The 21,159-nt window shown below is 42.2% G+C and overlaps 2 protein-coding genes across 2 annotated transcripts; both read right to left on the reverse strand.

The window, feature by feature from the left end:
* Nucleotides 1-12,461: 12,461 nt before the first annotated feature.
* LOC311055619 (E3 SUMO-protein ligase ZBED1-like) lies at nt 12,462-14,496 on the reverse strand. Its single transcript, XM_084071867.1, has 2 exons — nt 14,407-14,496; nt 12,462-13,247 (listed from the first exon to the last, which is right to left on the reverse strand). The coding sequence occupies exons 1-2, from the start codon at nt 14,462-14,464 to the stop codon at nt 12,556-12,558; spliced, it is 750 nt and encodes a 249-aa protein (XP_083927993.1). The 5' UTR covers nt 14,465-14,496; the 3' UTR covers nt 12,462-12,555.
* A 2,894-nt stretch (nt 14,497-17,390) lies between these two features.
* Nucleotides 17,391-18,806, reverse strand: LOC311054537 (nuclear factor 7, ovary-like; the record flags this gene model as incomplete). The annotated part of the gene is made up of 2 exons (XM_084070549.1): nt 17,391-18,123; nt 18,304-18,806. 2 exons carry the CDS (start codon nt 18,804-18,806, stop codon nt 17,391-17,393), a joined length of 1,236 nt encoding a protein of 411 aa, XP_083926675.1.
* Nucleotides 18,807-21,159: the final 2,353 nt, after the last annotated feature.

Raw genomic sequence — 21,159 nt, forward strand, 5'->3', positions numbered from 1 at the left:
TCCTGAACACACCTGTGGATTATACCAGGAAAATGACTCGGACTTAGCTCCCCCTCGGTAATATGAAAAACACTTGAGGAATCACACCAAAAACCCTTTAGGTGTACATTTTTTGTGACAAAAGCTTTTAGATTTTTTTTTTGGAGAAAGGGTTTAATTGTACATTTTGTGGCAAAAGCTTTAGTCAAAATGCTAATTTGAAGAAACACTTGAAGATTAAACATTAAGAGGATTATACCAGGGTCAGTCCACCCTTAGGCTTCTGCACCTTAATCCCATGTATAACTCACAAACTTTTTTTGTTGGTCTTTTTTATTGCGCTTTTTTTTTCTCTAAGCACCTTAACGTCTATAAGTATATCATGCACAGTATACATACATTGCTGCTATGCTCAGGCACCTTAGTCTGTCTCTTATCTCAGGTACTTTGTAAATATGTAGATAACTTGTTTTTGGCTTCTATTGTTCTCTTGTTTGATCTCCTTTACACTTGCCCCCCTACCCCTCTTCCTCTCTATCTCCCCAGGCTTCTTTCTACGGAATTTAACGTTGCAATGGGAATGATGTACAAAAACAAATTTCACCCACTTTTTTACCTTGTAAACCTGTGATGTGACAATAAACCTGATTCTGATTGGCGAATTCTGAACATTGCTGGCCCACAATAACCTATCTGACCTGGCGGAGACCTGTGCTCCGAGGAACACTTTTTCTAGTGTTACTGATGTGATTTTTGCGTTGCGACGTGTTTTGAGCTTGAAGATCCGGGTGTGGTTAACAGGCACAGTGGAATAGGCCAGAAAATCCATAGCGAACAGAGGATTCCATCCAAACAGCAGTGCTTTGTGATTGACTACAGACACTGGACTGACTTGTTTGCACAGCTAATGGAAACACCAGCAGTCAGAGGAGCAGTGGAGGTAGGAGGACTCTGATTTCTCTTTTTTTTTTACTTAAGGAGAAGTAGCAATATCTCAATATAGAAATACTCTGTTACAAAGAAAATGCCTGTATTCAAAATTGCGTGCCGTAAAGGTACAGAAGTCGCAGTTGTGAGCTTGTAGATCTGCTATTTCCGAATTAGATGAAGTATGAATTATAGTGTTTGTTTGCTTAACCTATGTTTTGTAATAATAATACTATAAATACAAAGTAACTCGTAACTAAACCTTTCAAATAATTGTAGTGGAGTAAAAAAATAAAAGTACAATAATTGCCCTTGTAGTGGAGTGGAGTACAGTTTCAAGTATTGAAACATTACTCAAGTAGAGTAAAAAGTTCCTCACAATTGTACTCCAGTACAGCACTTGAGTAAATGTACTTTGTTACTTTCCACTAGGACACTGTAGACAGTAGCTCCCTGCAGCCTGGGTGTGGATATTTGCTCATGTTGGTGATCATCCACGCTGCAAGCTCTTGTGATTTCTGGGTACATATACCGGCAGACTGAGCAAAGACCCCCTCATCCCTGGGGGTCCACACGGAGCCGTGTGCAAACCCAGGGTTTCTGGGACTGTTCCAGAGACAAAGCGGGAACACTCAGCCTGTGTCATGGGGAGGCAGTGGTGGGGAAAAGTATTCAAATGTTTTACTGAAAGGGATGTTTCACTTAAAGATATATATCTTCTACTCATGCTTTTGGGAGCACCCCCGACTGTTTTTAAGTTGCTTGATTCAGTATTTAGATATTTGATATTACTTTTATCAGACACGCCCCCTTCCTATACAAACCCATTGTAACTTAAAACTCTGTTTTAACCATGTTAGATTCATCTAAAACACCTGTCCTTGGTTCTGGTGACTGATATTGTCCTTCTAATACGTGAGGAGACCATGTTGCTAAACTAATGGCCTATGGTACTGACTATTGGCCATGATGATGATACTGACATGATACTGACATGACATGACCTTGTGGTTGGAAAGAGGCACAAATCAGTGCAATTTTCAAAAAAGAATGTAAGGCAATAGCAGGGAATTACAGACCTGTTAGTCTGACATCTGTGTTATGTAAAACAATGGAAAAATTAATTAGGGCATACATTGTAGCTCATATGAAGTCCAATAAGCTCTTAAGTAACAAACAGTATGGTTTTATATCTGGAAGATCGACCACACTCCAACTTCTCACGGTTCTTGATAAATGGTCAGCAGCTTTAGATATAGGAGAGTCAGTTGATTGCATATATATGGACTTCCAAAAAGCTTTTGATAAAGTTGCCCATAAGAGATTATCAAAAATAAGGTCCTACTGCATAGATGACAGAGTTATCAGTTGGATACAAGATTTTCTTAGTAACAGGAAACAGCAGGTGGTGGTTAATGGAGCCACTTCAGATTGGAAGGCAGTGACCTCTGGAGTCCCACAGGGATCCGTATTAGGCCCTGGGCTTTTTGTTATTTACATAAATGATTTACCAAGTGTGATACAATCTGATGCCTACCTTTTTGCGGATGACACGGAAATATTTAGAATTATTACCAAGGACACTGACATAGCTCAACTTCAAGCAGATCTCCAGAGTACTAGCAATTGGTGTGACAGGTGGCTAGAACTTTTTTTAATTTACGCAAAGAACTATTTATACCATTATACAAATCCTTGGTGAGGTCTCATCTTGAATTTGCAAGCTCAGTCTGGCGTCCTTATAAAACCAAATATATAGAGAAAATTGAGAAGGTTCAGAGAAGGGCTACTAAATTAATTCCAGGCCTGAAAGAAATGTCATATGAAGGAAGGTTAAGACATTTACAGTTACCAACGTTAGTATATAGGAGACACAGAGGAGATATGATTGAGGTCTATAAACTTGTTAACCAGATATATGACTTCACAGCCGAGCCTATTGTCCACTTCTGGGACAATAGGTACGAGTTGAGAGGGAATTCCCTAACATTGCTACCACTAAACTGTAACTCTGAAAAGAGAAAGAATTTCTTTACAATTCGAGCTGTAAGAACATGGAACAAACTTCCAGAGGAAGTGGTCCAGGCTCCTTCAGTCAATACCTTCAAGAATAGACTTGACCAATTCTGGTCATCAAAAGACTTTCTGTACAATTAAAGGGCTGGCTTGTAACTTCATAGACTGGTTAATCAACAGATTTCTTTTCATTTTTTATGTGAAAATGAAATTATGTGTGTACCTTATGTATAGTGGGGGATTGTATGTGGGGGGTGTACATTGTTAATTGTTAATGTGCAATTTGAAAAGAAATATTTATATTGTGTTGAGTCTGGCGTAGAGGATTGCATCCTGTGCCAGAAAATGTGCAATAAATTTCAATAAATAAAATGATACTGACATGATGCTTACATGATACTGACTACTGACCATGATACTGGCATGATGGAGGGGAAAGAACTGGTTGGAATAACGTGTTCCTGCCATGCGCTACGTCCTACCGGGGAGACTCCCCACTGTGAGGTGATAAGCAGCCGCTTGCTAGCTCCTCATGCATTGAAGGAGGCATGAGCTCAGTTCTGGGCTCTCCCCAGGCTGGCAGAGGGAGAGTAGTGCCCATGATTACATAGGCAATTGGCACTGGGTGACAAAATGGGTTACAAAATCGTGGGATAAACATTTAAGGCATAGGTATGCCCATATGATCACCACGGATATGCTCTAAAATTGTGAAAAATCATTATATGATAGTGAATTAAGTGAAAGTTCAATATCTCCTCTGGACAAGTGGAGTTTCCATTTCAGATCTTCATTTATTACACAAGCTGTGATGTATTAGGATGTGTTTATTATTGTTTGTTCACCAAAAACAAGGACATGGTGTTTTTTTTTGTATGTATAAGTGTGGGACAAATACCCTTCCCTTTTGAAAGTCATGACTTCGGTAGGCCAATCAGAGGCAGGTGAGGCGTGTCTTTTCTTAAGAGGGAGCCGCGCAGCAACTAGTCAGCTAGACGCGCTGTGATTGGCCTTGTATTGAGATACCATTCGCTCCAATGAACTGCAGAGGCCAATGAGGTATCTAGGTTTCTATATCTATGGGTGAGTCAGTAGGATACAACAGCAGTGACAACACACAAATGTGTGTGGGGAGGAATTAATTGGCATAAAGACTAAATTGGGGAGGAACTAAAAAAAAAATATATATATATATATATATATATATATATATATATATATATATATATATATATATATATATATATATATATATTCAGAGCAATTTAATACAATCCACCGACCCAATTGTCCCACATTTCACACCGAACTGTCCCACATTACATAAAGCAGACTATCTGAAACAGCTTGGCAGTAAGAGTACTGATACGTCTGTATGAGTGTGATGTCTGCATTTTTCTCTTTTGGACACGTCCTGGCGATTCCCGAGTGGTAACCGGGTGCATATTTCATGTACTGGCTGCAATATCACAACATATTCCGGAAGTGTGAACCGCGAAACAAAACGGCCCACACTAGGCCTCTTCGAGCGTGGCGTAGTAGCCTACTAGCATCTGTCCCCAGGTGTCAGCGTCAAGGGACAGCGATGGAGGGTGACGGTGTGTGTTGCTTGTTTCCTACTGTAAACCGCGCAGGGCCGCAAGACACCGGTGGACACGCTGTGTCATCGGAGCGAGTCTTTCTGAGCAGACAGATGTCACACACACACACACACACACACACACACACACACACACACACACACACACACACACACACACACACACACACACACACACACACACACACACACACACACACACACACACACACACACACACACACACACACACAGCAGGGGGGTTGAACACTCAGTTCCATTGGGGAACTGAGTGGTTTGGAGAAAAAATAAAAATAAAAAACCTTCGACATCTACACTTCATGGAGTACATTTTTTGTACCGAATGAACCAAATGAACCGAATTAAAGTAACAAAACCACCCCAAAAAAATAACAAACCCGAAAAAAAAAAATTCGCGCGCGCACACACGCTGGGCACGTGTGTGCCCAGCGTGTGTGCGCGCTCGCGAAAATCGGTTCCAAAATGCTCTCTGCGTCCCTGCTGAAACATAATGTAATGCAGGGGTCCCCAGTCTGGGGTCCAACTTCATTATTATGCAAGTATCAAGTTCAAATTGTGTTATCGTCGGGCTAAAACCTTGCATCTCCATATTTCAACTTGTTATGTTTATAATTTGTTGTTTTTTACTTCCCATCGTTATTTAATACACTGGTGAGTGTGACCCATCCAGATATCATAATGTGTCGTCATGTTTCATCATTCTTAATATAGCAGTTCAAGCAGACAGTGATGAGGCTATTACTAGTCATCTGTCACAAGTGTTTGAGTATTTACTCAAATAAATTCACACAATGTATAACATCTCTGCTGTCCGGCAGATGCCAGCTAACTCCAAAATGTTCCTTTTTCAGGAAATGACTAAAACAAATCAAAAAGTGGAGTTAGGAGGTTTTTGTTCATCATTGATAAGAACAGCTGAGTGGACCTCCAAGCTCATAATGAGGTTGGAGGTCAAAAGAGGGTGGAGCCTGGAGTCAGCAAAACCAGCTAACTCCACCCTCCTTTGGTGGACTTAGCTGGTCTAGCAGAAAGTTTGAGGATCCAATGGAGTTCGCTGGTTTTGTCAGAAGCACTTTTTAATACTTTTCATTGGTTCAATATTTTTGTAATCAACACACAGACGTAAAGGGTGTTCAATGGCACTGATTTATGGGAAAAAAATGCAAAAGCGGAAAAATGGAGTTCGCTGGTTTCTGCTGAACAGCAAGGAATCTTGCATATCAACGCATAGTATAGAAATTCCCTATAAGTGTGTCAGCGGATTTTATGAATATTGAACAACTGAAAAGTATTATCAAGAGCTTGTGATTAAATAATAATTGGATCACTTGAACACAGTTTATTTTATTTTCCATTTTCTGAAAAGTAAAAGTTTGTATTACCACCTGACAACAACGGGGGGCATGAAGATATTGGAAATATTGGAAGGGGTCCTTGGGGCAAAAAAAGGTTAGGGAGCTCTGATGTAATGGACTTGGTACAAGCAGTGGTGTAAAGTAACTAAGTACATGTACTCAAGTATTGTACTTAAGTAAAATGTTGAGGTATTTCTTACATTCTTCAAGTACAGTACTTTACTGGAGTATTTACAATTTTCAATACTTTCACTTCTACTCCACTACATAAAAAATATAGAGAAAAATATAGTACTTTTACTCCACTACAATTATATGAAAACTTTAGTTTCTAGTTAGGCTACTTTGAAGAACTTGTTTATTATCACAAAACATAACCACTTCATATGTATTTCGGCCATTTGAAAATAGCAGATCTAAAAGCTCACGATGGGACGCATTGTGAGCTTGTAGATCGGCTATTTTCAAACATATTTTTGATATGTTTTGAACTTGTGAAACGGGACATTCTGCACAATGAGTACTTTTACTTTTGGTACTTAAAGTATATTTTAGTTTGTTTAAACAATGTTATTATGCTTCACAATGATGTTACATTTCATGCAACAGTGATCTAGGGCCTGTCAATCCTGCCACAATTGAAATTGAGAACTTTTCACCCATCAGTTTAAGGTGTTCCTGAACAAGAAAAAACTCCAGTGTCCCGTTAAACGTTCTCCTGACAACCGATTTACAGTGTTGCACACTCTTGTCAAGATGAAACCATTACATTGCACGGATATTGCGTTGCATCTGAAAGTGGGGCTGGTGCTCCGGAACAATCTGTCCCAGAATGACTCAAAGATCATAAACCCCCCTGAAGTAGAGCCTAATATGTATTATATAGAGTTACTATTATGGAAATAATAGACATTTGAACTACTCATAGGACAGAACTAGCCTGGCTCCACCCCCTGAATCGCTATAGCCTCGCATTCAGGGTCTGGTGACGCTGTCGAAGGTGGGCTTTTCTCAGTTGAAAATCTGTACGACAAATCTGGATCGGGATAATCCAGTATGAACCAATCGCCAAAGAGTCCAACTTTGGCCACGCCCCCATCTCAGAAAACGGCTGCACTGAGAGGGCTTTCAGACTGAATGATGGAGTGAAACAAAAAAATCTGGGTGGGGAAGTGAATGGTCAACACTCACCCCTCCCTCAACACCGTTGAAGTGCCCTTGAGCAAGGCACTGCACTGGTCCAGTGGAGTTGTTCGGTGGTCAACATTATAAGACCGTGGTTGGACCTGGGCAGTTCCCAGGTGTTAAAGTGGGATTGTGAAGCAGGTGCATTGCTGAAAAAGAGCATTCGTGCTCAGCTTAACGCCACTGGATAAATAAAGGTCTACAATAAAAAAAGAAAATAAAACATTAAGAGAACGTGATAGCCTACAATAGCCTTGAATGGCACTTGCACTGCTTTAACAAAGAGGGCTACATTAACAGTTGTTTCTTTCATTCCAACAAGAGTAACTGAATTCACATTATGTTGTAGTCAAAACAAATTAATGATTCAACAAATACATTAACAAGTCATGGATTAGAAGTAATGCCTAGTTGAAGTGAGTTATCCCATCCATGCATTTAAATGAACAAATTGCGAGTCGATTAACAAATCGTGTCCTTGCGTTAAATACGCTCTATGCATAGCAGCCATATATTGGAAAGAAATTGGGCCTCTTCTTACTTCCTTCACAGGTGTTACCAATGATACTAATTAAGGCTCTGTTCCATTCTGGTCAGGGTGCTGATATTGTGCATGTTGGCTCACTAGAAACACTCCATTTTTGTTCCCAAATGGCCCCTTATGGTATGGTGGGTGTCTAACTCTGAGAGTGTACACATGGGTCCATTTGGTTCCATTTGTACACTCTCAGAGTTATGGGGGTCCTTGAAAATAAGACAACCACTATGCCACACTAAATGGAACAGAGCCTTAATTAGTATTATTGGTAATACCTGTAAAGGAAGTAAAGCAGGGGCCCAATTCATTCCCAATATGGCTGCTGTGCATAGAGCCTATTGTTTCAAGGGTAAACAAATGAAAGGAGCTGTAAGTGATGCAACATCGTGTTGCAGTTAACATGATTTAATTTCGACAAAGGCTCGAACAATGCATGAGCTAAACCGATCATTAGTTTGTCGCCAGGGTAAATGATCGTACATTAACTAATGTTGAACTTACGTCGGAAATTAACTGACAATAATTGGTCGCTACCATCTGCTCTGGGACCAAAACGGGCTCTGTTTCCCCCTGCTGGAAAACAAACACAATGAACATAATTGATTTCTTCCTGTACGCCAGTGGAATTATCAGTGTTAATTTTTCCATTTGTAACTCTGCGAGCGTGCAAATGTAACCAAATGGACCCGTACGGGTCCATTTGGTTACACTTGCACGCTCTCAGAGTTTCATTAAAGGGGTATACCACTCATTTTCAACATTGAACAATGACTTTAATACACCTTAGAGCTGTTGTGTGGAAATAAGAAAAAAACCCTTATATGTTGCCAAGAACTGGATAATTGATTAAGGTCATGTGATCAGTGACATTATGCAAGGTGTACTTTTGGCTCCGCCCCCTCAGGCAAAAGTACACTTTGCGTATGTCACTGATCACATGACCTCAATCAATTATCCAGTTCTAGGCAACATAGAGGGGTGTATCAAAGACATAGTTCAATGTTGAAAATGAGTGGTATTCCCCTTTAACACCTATGACAGCATTCGGTGTGTGTTCACCTGAAATATATTATGCAAAGCAACAGGGGGCCTGAGTACTAAGCGACATGACGGCTGAATAATAAGTATTTCGGTGATGAATGTCTACGGAGCTGATCGGGGGGGGGGGGGGGGGCAAAGGCGTGCGTTCTTTTTAAGCAACCCCGTGGATGTGAGCGTTCCTTAGTGGCTGCTCGCGTCAGGCCGGGACTCATGGGTAATAACGGTCATCAATCATTCATCGACACTCCGATGAAAACTCTGACAGAATATTCAACAGGCTTTCTGCTGTTTGTCAGCGGCGCGCGGGAACGAGGCCAAGAGACAAGTCACGAGAGACGAGGAAGGGGAGGATGTGAGGACATGAGCGGTTGGTTGGCGTGTCCAGACTTTAATTACCGATGTTGCGATTGCGGTTCTCTTACATTCCTGTGTTTAACATTTCATTTAAAAGATGAATGAACCTACCAATGGAAACATAACAGAGTGGTGCCATACAAATGCAATATTTGGGTGCATTCGTAAATATGCTGAGAATCTGCTCCGCTTTCAGTCAATTTACGGACGTCATTTTCCATAATTATTCGTCTTTTGAAATGCATTCAAATGTACGTTAATTCGTCCCATGTGAAAACATGATTAGATGCGTGTGAACTGCTCTAGTCCTCAGGGAGAAGCCACAGCCATCGCGTTTTGCAGTGACTTCATCCGACCGTCATTGTTGTCACAAATGTTCAGATGACGAGAAAACCAGGTTTTTCAGCTTTCACCCGAAGCGCTCTCGGATTCGTATTTCCGAATCCAAAATGTGTGTAATCGGGTGGCACCACGCCACTGAAATTGAGATGTTTCAGATAAGACCCTTTTCACGTCAGCCATTTTGGCATGAAATAGTTAGTGTAATGTTACTTCCTTCACACGTTTTACCAATGATGCTAATGAGAGCCCTGTTCCATTTAGTGGAACAGAGGGCCAACGTGCTCAATAGCAGCGCCATAACTCTCACCATCAATCACTATCAGTAAATAATGCATTTAGACAAGTGTTTTTTGAACGTTTTGTTTAGCAATTGATATACAGTCGCAAGGAAATACCCAACTCTCCTTGGAAAATATTAACTGTAAATGTGGGCTTGTAGATCTGCTATTTTCCCAAGATTTGAACATTAGTGAAAACATTTTAAAATGATTACACCAATGCAAGTTGGGAATTCATGCGGCATCTAATGTGATACCCGTATACCCTTTGTCAGAGTACTTGTTGTACCCGTACGCCTGTCTGTGTCCCTTTTATGCCCATATATCAGTCTGTCCTTGCCCCGTGGAGATCACAGATGTCATGAAGATATTTTATCAGTATATATGCCCATATATGGGCAAATAATTATGGGCCCAATCGGGACAACCAGATCTCCATAATGTCTATATATGGGCATAACGGTGACTTGGCGACAACAAAGGGGATGTAGACTGTCCTAGAACACATCATCATATATGATGGATTCTAAAATGTAGTGCTGTTCCCCTTTAACAACAACATGATGAGGTCCTGATCTTCTATAATGGGGACAGTACCGCCATTATAAATTAACACATTAATACCGGGAAGGCGTCCGTGTCATTTTAGACTTAGGCTATATATCGTTGTTGTCGGGCAGAAACCTCTTTTCTTCTTAATTTAACTTTTCAGTTTTTTGGTAAATGAACGCCCTACTTGATCATACTACAGCGTCACACAAAAGGCATAAAAAAAAAGCTCGAAGCGAGGCGTTTCGAGCTTGCCGATCTGCTACTTTTGATGCTTTTGGATTTGAATCCTGAAAAGTCAGGATCAGAGAATAACTGCGCTCCTTCGTTCCATAGTCCAGTTGGACTCCGATCCTCCAGCACCGGCCACCGTGGTGTTATTAGGCTTATTAAATGGTGTTATTAGGCTATTTTATCATTTAAGCCTATTATTAAGTAATTAAAGGAAAAGGAAAGTATTAAAGTAGTTGGCTACAAACAACCATTAACAAATCATAATCATTTAAAGTTTTTATCATGATCTGACTGTGTGGTTTAATTCCCAACAGCATGCTCTGCTGCTGCTGCGCGCTGCAGTTGTAGATTCGCCTATTCGTTGTACGACGGTGTCGCGCATTGAAAACATCAGAGATACAAGCTCACAGCACGTTGCAACGCGCCGCGTTGTGAGCTTGCATGTCTGCTATCTTTGATACGCCACAACACAGCTGATAGACCTGCTGTGTCTCCTCCTAATCAGCCAGCGTGGTTCGCTCACGTGTGTTGATAGGGAGGCATGCGTTAATCCGACAGACCTTTTCTCCGACTATGTGGCATCCGCGTGCGGTTAGGGTTAGGGTGCGGGTTTGGTTCGGGTTTAGTATTGGAAACGTCGGAGCGCTGCGCTGTCGGAGGAATGCGCTGTCGGACTAACGTACTGCACCCGTGTTGATAAACAGAACCGGGATTTTCCGAGGTGATAGAATCTGAACCAAACCGGACCCAGTTGTCGATAAAGGGACCCGAACACTTGTGGGTCGTGGATATTATGCAAGCATAGTGACTGTCTGTCTGCAATGGATAAAGTGGTGAAAGTTGGGCGAGGGTGTCGCGCATGGAAAGGCTCTGCCGCAGCTCGCCCCAAAACACCCTCGGCGCCATTTTTCAGGCGGACCAGCGGTTCTTGTGTTCTTGTATTTGTTTCACTGAGGATAAGGGTAGAAATAGGTTTTGGATTAGGTATAGTTTTACTGAGGTTAAGATAGGGGTGTTCGATATTGAAAAAAAAACTATCACGATATTTTTCAAGAAATATCACGATAGACGATAACTATCACCATTATTTTTCATGTTGGTTATTATGGTAATTTTTCAAGTTACTTAACAGTACGACCACCTACAAGGTAACAAAAACTAAAAGAAACGGGATAACAGACAAAAATACCATTTCAAGCTGGTTTTAATTAATTCTGCAATGCAATGAAATGAATCTCTGAATTAACAATTCCTCAGTGTTCAAGTAGGTAGACGTAGGCCTACAAATGTAAACAACACAACCAAGTGCAAATTATTCAAGGCACAAAAACATAACTAAGTACAACATAGGAGTACGACATATTAAAAAACAATTAAAATGTAAACTTTAGAATTGAACTTAGTGCAATCAAAGACTTCAGCATGAACATCTGTTTCAAAAGGGAAAAACAATATAAAACTTATTGATAAAACAACAAACCAACAGAACAAACCAAGACAGAATAAAGTGCAATACTGTCTGACACACGCGCGCACACACACACACACACACACACACACACACACACACACACACACACACACACACACACACACACACACACACACACACACACACACACACACACACACACACTCCTCAGTGAATTGAACAGGCTTGTGGCGAGGTGTAGGCCACTGTGTTGCAATAGGCAAACAACATGAAAAAAAAAAAAAAGAATCGTGGCAAGGCACGATTGATTGACACACTGCACAGACTTCCTTTAGTCAATCATAAATTAAGCTTCTATTTCTATCAAAACACCTCCTTACATGACCACCACAGTATTTTTTTGTTTTGTTTTAAGTCACAGTTAGAATTTTGCTTCCCTGTTTGGAAGCGCTGAGGTTAAAACCTTTTAGTGACCTCACCAAAAAATGGATGCATTCTCAAACAATCTGGACATCATTATCACCTCTTTAAAGGCCCACAGTGCTCTGCAAAATTCATTTAGCTAGTATTTAGCTTCAACTAGCTTGAGCTCTTTCATTTTTTATTTTTTTTTAAATATATTTTTTACTTTTTTTTTAACTTTTTCTAAATTTTCTTTTTGTATGACAGAACACAGTCACAGATTATTTGCCAGGAAAATCAATTTATCGACTTTCTCTGGCTTGAGTGTTGCCCTCTGACATGTGACAATGTTGCCACCAGTGCTGAACACCCTGGAATGCTGGAATGCAGAGATACTTTCTAGCTAAACTAGCCACCCTTGGAAAGTTTGCCTCGTGTTTTTCCCACCATTCAAGAGGATCTATTTCACTGTCTGCATTTTCTATGGACAGGTAGGACTTCAATTCTCCCTCTATTGCTTCTTTTAGGGATGGAGAAGAAGATGCACCTACTGCAGTTGCAACAGAGTTCTTCAAAAAGCTGGCCAGTGTTTTCTTAGCTTTCTTTTGGTGGGGGCCCTGCCCCTGCGTTTCTTCTGCCTCAGGGGCCAGGCTCTGTGATGTGGAGGTAGATGAACTGGGCTGAGCTGATGCTGCGGGATGCTTTGCTTGTACAGTGACAGTCAGCAAGGACTCAAGCTCAGACACAGCTCTGGCTTGTATCTTCTCTGTCTTGTCACTGTCAATGAACTGTGTCTTGAACCTTGGATCAACAAGTGAGGCCATATCCAGCAGTTCATCAGTTTTGGGATCCTTATATTTGTCAGTGAGGTAGTCGAGAATGGTCGTCTTCATTTCTCTTGAGAGGTCTGTGTCGTCATCATTCGGTTTCAAGAGGTCTTCTTTGAACGCGTGAAGCACTGGCTTTACATAAGACACACTTACATAGTCCTCGCCTAAAAAGAAAAGAAAAAAACACACCCTGTGTGAAGGAAGCGGTGCCTTTGGGGCGGGGCTTAACAGATTTCAGTTCGTCCCTATTGGTGGTCTGAGTCCACTTACCAAATTTGTACTTGGTAGCATGCTGCAAACTGGAATAATGGCTGTTTAAAGCCCAGCCAATGGGCAGACAGAGGGGGTGGGGCTTAAGTAATTACAGTTCGTCCCTATTGGTGGTCTAAGTCCACATACCAAATTTGGACTTGGTGGCATGCGGCAAACTGGACTTACGGCTGTTTAAAGCCCAGCCAATAGGAAGACAGAGGGGGCGGGGCTTAATTAATTTCAGTTTGTGCCTATTGGTGGTTTTAGTCCATGTACAAAATTTGTACTCCGTAGCATGCTGCGAACTGGAGTTATAGCTGTTTAAATGCCGTGCTCAAACGGACGGACATAACATACGGACGGACATACGGACGTCAAGTGTGTGTGTGTGTGTGTGTGTGTGTGTGTGTATGTGCGTGTGTTCATGTGTGCGCATGTGTGCAGTATTGGCTTGTGTGTGTGTGTGTGTGCGTGCGTGCGTGCGTGCGTGCGTGCGTGCGTGCGTGCGTGCGTGCGTGTGTGTGTGTTGAAGTGGCGCATGTGTTGCTTCTTTGCCGTGTTCAAACATATGCCGTGCTCAAACGGACGGACATAACATACGGACGGACATACGGACGTCAAGTGTGTGTGTGTGTGTGTGTGTGTGTGTGTGTGTGTGTGTGTGTGTGTGTGTGTGTGTGTGTGTATGTGTGTGTGTGTATGTGCGTGCGTGTGTTTGTGTGTGCGCATGTGTGCAGTATTGGCTTGTGTGTGTGTGTGTGTGTGTGTGTGTGTGTGTGTGTGTGTGTGTGTGTGTGTGTGTGTGTGTGTGTGTGTGTGTGTTGAAGTGGCGCATGTGTTGCTTCTTTGCCGTGTTCAAACATACGGAGGGACATAACATACGGACGGACGGACAGACAAAGTCAAATGTAGATCGGCTGGCACCGCTAAAAAAGAGGACAAATAGCACGCAGGTTATTTATTTTTGTATTTGTTTTGTATATAGAGTTGTTGTATTGATTGTATTGCCACTTTTCTAATTAAAAAAATGTAAATAATAAAACAATGTAAATAAACCCACAAAGTCCTCACCTGAGAGTGCATCTGTGAAGTCCCGTAGTGGTCCCAGGGCCATCACTACAGACTCCATCACATCCTTTTCGTTGTATCCAGGGACCAAACACTTTGTCTTCTTGTCTGCCTTAAGGATCTCAGAAAAGGCCCTTTCCTGTTCTAGTACTCTCTTCAATCATGGCGAGTTTGGAACCCCATCGAGTTGGTGAGTCGGTCTTGAGTTTGTGTGTAGGTAGCTTATACTCCTGTTGAAGAAAAGCCAACTCCCTCTTTTTCTTCCAGCTGAAGGAGAATGCACTAACCCCTTTCTTCAAGATGGACACTGTGCGATCAACACGACCATCTTTGGCACTTTTTTCTAAGGAATAGAAGATGAAGATGTATTAATCAATCTGGTTTAACATATGCCAACTATTTTGCACAACACTAAAACATAGGGACAGTTTGGCCCAGCTTGTAAATTTAATTTTAAACTATTTATTATCACTACTAAATATTTTTAATTGGTTAATCACAGTATCACAACAATACATTTTAATTCACATTTTCACACACACACACACACACACACACACACACACACACACACACACACACACACACACACACACACACACACACACACACACACACACACACACACACACACACACACACACACACACAAACAATGAAGAAACGTATATTTGTTTGTTTGTAGTATTATTATGAATTAACTCCCGACCTTATCTGAATGACAGACAGTGGCAAAAATCTACTTGTTTCACTCACCGATGGCCAGGTGAAGTCTGTGGCCAAAGCACTGCAGGCGAGTCCACTTGTTAACATCCAACGCCTTAACCATGTTTGCTCCACTGTCTGTGGTCATGCAGGTCATGTTCTCCTCTTTCAGTCCCCAGCCTTCAAGTACGTCTTTTAGGCCAGCTGCAATTAGGTCCCCTGTATGATCTACTGGGAAGTACATCGTTTGGAGACATGCACTTTGCAGCTTCCACTTGTGAATGAAATGAATGGTGAGACTCATATATGGTTCTGACGTGCGGCTAGACCATAAATCACTGGTTGTAGCAAAAAACTGGGCGTTTTGAACCAGCTGTTGTACCTTCTCTCGGCATTCGGTGTACATTTTTGGAATGGCCGTTTTAGAAAAATATGTTTGACCGGGCACCACGTAGCGTGGATCAATGGTTTTCATCAGCCTCACGAAACCTGTTTTTCACGCTCTTAATTGGATGCATATCCTTGGCCACATAAAACGCCACCGCTTCAGTTATGTCTTTCCATCGTTTGCTTTCCTTTTCATAAGAAACCCCTTTATCACATGCCTCTATTATGGTGGTTTGTTTTGGATGTGGTGCCTCTGCACCGGTAGATTTATTTTTCTTTTTCACACGTGGGGGACCTTGTATTGATACAGTCTCTGCATGCTCTTTCTGGTGTTTGCGTTTGAGATGGTCTCGTAAGCCCGAAGTGTTGCCATCTGTCGCTTTCAGATTTTCTTTTTTGCACATTTTGCAAATGACGTTTGTTTGGTCCTTGTCTGTTGCGTAAAATCCAAAATAGTTCCATATCACAGACATGGACTTCTTTTTGGGGACTAATTCTTCCACATCTGATTCTGACTCGTCGTCCATTGTTGTTGTTGTAGTGCGGTAACTGCGATCAGCTGTGTCCACGGGGTTTCCTCTTGTTGGCAAGGAGAAAGGGGGCGGGGACTTTGGGAGCGTGTCTGAACAGATCTACAAGCTGTAATGCTCATGGGAGAGACGCGTTGTTATCTTGTAGATCTGTTCTTTTTGGCGAACGAAACCGTCGTACTACAGAAGTATAAATGAAGGAATAGAACTGCAAATCATAGACTGTGCACTCACAGGATCTCAATGGAAACAAGACCGCGAGGACTTTTTTTGGACCTTTTAGACAAGTATTTTGCCTATGAAAACATTTTAAAAATATATTTTTAATAAAACAGTGAGTGCACGTTCTAAGTGACTCCCTGTATGACGATATGTACGCAGGGCCGTGTTAATGTCAAAATGCGCACTAGGCAACGGACAGTTTTCGGGCCCCCCCCCCCCAGCGCACGCGCGCGAAATTTTGCGGTTATTCCGCGGATTGTGGCCGTTTTTGGGCGTTTCTTTGTTACTTTATTTCGGTTTTAGGGTTAGGGTTAGGGTTAGGTTAGGCTTATGTTATTTAATTAAAAAAAAAAAAAAAAAAAAAAACTTTTTAATTTTTTTTTTTTTTTTTGGGGGGGCATTTTTCGGCCCCCCCCCGACAAGACATAGGCATGTGCCTACATTGCCTGTGCATAAACACGGCCCTGTATGTACGATATCTCTGAAAACGCATATCGTGGGGACATTCTATCGTCGCGACGATAGTTATCACAATATCGAACACCCCTAGGTTAAGATTAGGAATAAGGTTAGGTTTAGGCATAGTTTACTGATATGTTTAGGAAAACCAGGCGAATACAGCCAGATTTTCCCCGGGGCGACTGTGTTTTGGGGCGAGCGGGCGGTATTCGTTGCGCAGCAGTTCACTCATGCCCACTTTATTCATTTCATTTTTGGCAAGCGACATCTCTGCATGATATAGTAGATCATATAATTTAGTTATCTATAAAAACAGGAACAGAAGTGGAAAAGAAGCGCAGCTCTAACGTAACAAGGTGTAATGATCAGTTGGGTGCATGTATGCAGTGCAAACGCGCATGTGACGTTAATTATAATATAATATGGCCGGTAAATGTATTCTTTGGCCGGTAAAATATAATCCTGCCGGCCATGGTGGCCGGCCCAAAAAATGCCTAGCGGAAACCCTGCTATAGAGTGAAGACCCGCCCTCATTGCGGTTGGGGCCAGTAGCAGTCGTCGTTTCCGGTTTCTTGTCGGAAGTTCAAAGAGGGCGGATTTTATTCGCCGAAAAAGTGGCTTCAAAACGGGTCTGTGGAAACCAACGAGGCTCCCTTCGTCCATGTTTATTTTACAGTCTATGGTCTAACTACGTTGTTCCAGAGTTACATTGATCTTCCATGGTGACATCTTCAGGGTAGGAACAGTGCTGTATGTATGTATGGCAATGTATGGCAAGAGTGTTTCCGTGAAAGTGGGTGTGAAGGTGTGTATGCCTGTGTTAGTATCAGGATCAGAGAAGGAGAGCTTTCCTTTGTTCCAGTCCAGTTGGACTCTGATCGTCTTGGGGTTTTGCCTCACTGAGAGAACAGTGACTGACCTTGGTGAGGAGGTCCTTGCTGTGTATTTATCTCTATATAACTCTATTGTCCAGTGTTGACCCCTGCTGGGTCCCTTCCTCTGATGAGACTCTGCTAACACACCTAGTCTCCAAAATGGATTGTCTCCAACCTCAACATCCCAACTGTGAGTCCCAGAGTTAAAGCCCTCAGAACCCAGGACACGGGGAAAGGAGTCAGACCTCTCTGGGTTGTCAGGAAGCTGCTGTTCATCTCCGCATCTCACACTGGTCAGATCATCAGACAGGATGAAACATGGATGGGCAGTGTTGGGGTCCAGAATGACAGGAGTGTAGGAGACAATGTCCTTCATCTTGTCCCAGACTCTGAAGGTCAGGTTCTTCAGGTGTTTGGCCTCGTCTATCAGTGCTCCTGAGACCAGCTTTGGATCCTGCAGTGTGAACTGGAAGATTTCCACTGTAGGCTTGTAGTTCTGCAGGAATGCGATGTGTTCAGCTCTCAGTTCATCTTCTATGGCTCTAATTGTGGTCGAAATGGTTGATATTTCTCTGTTCAGATACTCAATCTTCTCCTTCTCCTCAATCTTCTCCTTCAACTTCAGCTTGTAGTTCTGCAGGAATGTGACGTGTTCAGCTCTCAGTCCATCTTCTATGGCTCTAATTGTGGTCGAAATGGTTGATATCTCTCTGTTCATATACTCAATCTTCTCCTTCATCATCTGACTCTTCTGCTGCTCTTCCTCCCTCAGTGCAGTGATCCGGGCCTCCTCTTCCTCTTGTAGAAACTGATGAAGCTTCTTAAATTGTTCATTCATCTTCCTCTCTGTGTTTTGGGTCTGGACCTTAATGTGTTCTGCTGCTTGGTCAAAGTTTATTTTAACCGAATTAAAGGCATTTCGTTTCTTCTTTAAGATCTCCAGTGATTCCTGGATTTCCTCTTCGGGATCCATTTTCTGACGTTTTTCCTGGAAGGTCTCACACAGGTTCTTCAGAGCCAGGTTACAGTGTGGATCCACCCAAGATATTTCCTTACAAACTGGACATTCCCTTATTTCCTTATGTGCCCACCATTCCTGCAGACAGGCTTCACAGAAGCTGTGGCTGCATGACAGGAGAACAGGATGTTTAAATATGTCACGACACACAGGACAGGAAAAATCCTCTTCGGAAAAGGACTGCCGTGTTCTTTTTAAAGAAGCCATAGTCTCTGAGACAGAATATCAGCCGTGGTCCTTTAGAATAACAATCCCTGAAGTTCAGTCAGTTTAAAGTCCCACTCAACTGACATTCACCAGCAAGTTTAAGTTGTCTGGGCCAGTACTGCCTTCAGCATGTATAAACACAGTTTGTGTTGCGTTCTTGTTTCAGATTTTATAGAATTTTTAAAAGCACTGTCACAGTGACATGGTGATGATGTCATATTGAATGACATCAGTGAAGAACTCTGTATTTGGGCAAGAACAGATGCAAAGACTGTCATACTGATGATGTCAGTGTGGAGGACATACAAAGATATTTGTGGAATTGAAATATACCAAAGGTTCACACCTGTGTCCCTTTTATACCCATATAAGTTATCTGTATCTGTCAGTCCTTGTCCCTTTTATGCCCATGTATAGATATGCAAGATGCCATCAGTATATGCCCATACATGGGCATGCTGATATGCCCATATAAGGACATCTCTGAATCTGTCTGTCCTTTATGTTTATGTTGTCATAGTGATGTAACCGTGGTTTGTTCATGGCTGAGTCAGAATGACGTCAGAGGTCTGCCGGCCGGCCGGCCGGCGAGTAAACAATTTCAATAAAGGATTTCAAAGAAGATCAGGGATTTACTTTACTTGGCCTACTGGGTCTCTTGGTTTGCGAGATTGCCTAAGACACACAGACAGGCAAAGAGACAGACAGATTTCCCTTTTATTCCCATATATGGAGATCCCTGATGTCATCATTATATGCCCTTATATGGCCACGCCCCCTTTTGTGCCCATACACGGATGATTGTTGGTGCCTGATGCCATGACGACACATTGAGGTTAGACAGCACACTCCATATTTGGGCATACTGTAGCTGCTTTGGGAACTCCTTATATGGTTATGGCTGAGCCATGGAGATCCGGTTGCCCTTATATGGAGATGGAGTTGACCGGAACTGCAGATCCGACCTATTTGTCCATATATGCCCACATACGGAGGTCCCTGTCATCCATACGATGTCATAGTATTGGCCTCCAAGTACTATGATGCGTATTGCACAAAGTACTCTGACAATGGGTACAATGGGTACGCGGTACTGTTGGTGTGTGTGTGTGTGTGTGTGTGTGTGTGTGTGTGTGTTTAAAGTGATATACTGTAGTTATAGTAGTGAGTGACTGAGTGACACATGCGCGTCCGCGCAACTGGTTGTGGCCCTTATCAAGTCACCTTTCGTACAATGTGGCCCTCACCCCGAAACGAGTTTGATACGAGTTTGACGCCTCCCACGAGGGGACGTAGAAGTTCTCTCGGTGGGGGCTCCTCACTGGTAGGTGAGTCAGTAGGATACAACAGCAGTGACAACACAGATGTGTGGGGAGGAATCAATTGGCATAACGACCACATTGGGGAGAAAAGTGGTAAAAAAGAATTGTCTAGAAAACAAAAGGATAATTCATGACCTTTTGCATAGTTGTATATTACATTAGAAATGTGTAGTTGTCACAAAACCCCAAGTCTCAACAGGACTTGTGCTTCAACACACCATGAGAACCAGATAAAATGCATGACATTATCATTATCTAGACATGTTGATGGCGTCACGATTATATGACATCACAGATAAAAGTGTTGTTTTAGGAGACACTAGTTTGTGTAGACTGTCCTAGAACACATCATCAAATGGATTAAAAAAATTACTGTTGTTCCCCTTTAGCAACCACATGATGATGTGAGTTGAGTGCTCTGTATTTACCTTAATATAATATGTTTACATCTTAAAGACATGAAGGTAAACACAGAGCACTCTCCTCACCATGGTCATACACTGTTCTCTCAATGAAACAGAAACCCCGGAGTATCAAAGTCCAACTGGACTGGAATGAAGGAAGACTGTCTTAATCTGATCCTGATGGTAACACACACACACACGTACACAGTACACCACGCTTTCATGGACACACTCTTTCCATTCATTTATGATTATGCTACTGTTCCTCTGAGGATGTTACCTGGGAACGTCCTAGTAGGAAGATCAGAGTGATTAAATAAGATGATGACCTCATCAAGACTGGGGGCCAACTCTAGAGCGTATGCTCCAGAGTTGACCAGAGTAAGAGTACTCTGGACTAGAGAGCATTACTTGTTACTAAACCAGCATATTATTCACCCGAACTACCTCGGGTGGGAAGGCAGTTGTTCCAGACAACAGGAGACATGGCAGTGTTTGGGAGAGACTGCAGTGGGGTTCCTCACTAGATTGTTCAACACAATCTTGGCAGGTGAGAGGATGCCTGAACAGTGGAGGCGATGTACAGAGCTCTAGTAACAGCGGTATAAAGCTGTTGGGCCACACCAT

This window comes from Gymnoscopelus microlampas (genome assembly GCF_963454915.1).
Source record: "Gymnoscopelus microlampas genome assembly, chromosome: 11".
In the NCBI taxonomy this organism is placed as follows: Eukaryota; Metazoa; Chordata; class Actinopteri; order Myctophiformes; family Myctophidae; genus Gymnoscopelus; species Gymnoscopelus microlampas.

What these genes read in the sequence shown, in the direction of transcription:
- LOC311055619 (XM_084071867.1), bottom strand. Translation starts at nt 14,464, where the DNA reads ATGGAGTCTGTAGTGATGGCCCTGGGACCACTACGGGACTTCACAGAT. An exon ending in CTTCACAGATGCACTCTCAG is followed by an intron (nt 13,248 to 14,406) that starts GTGAGGACTTTG and finishes TTTTCTTTTTAG; the next exon opens with GCGAGGACTATGTAAGTGTG.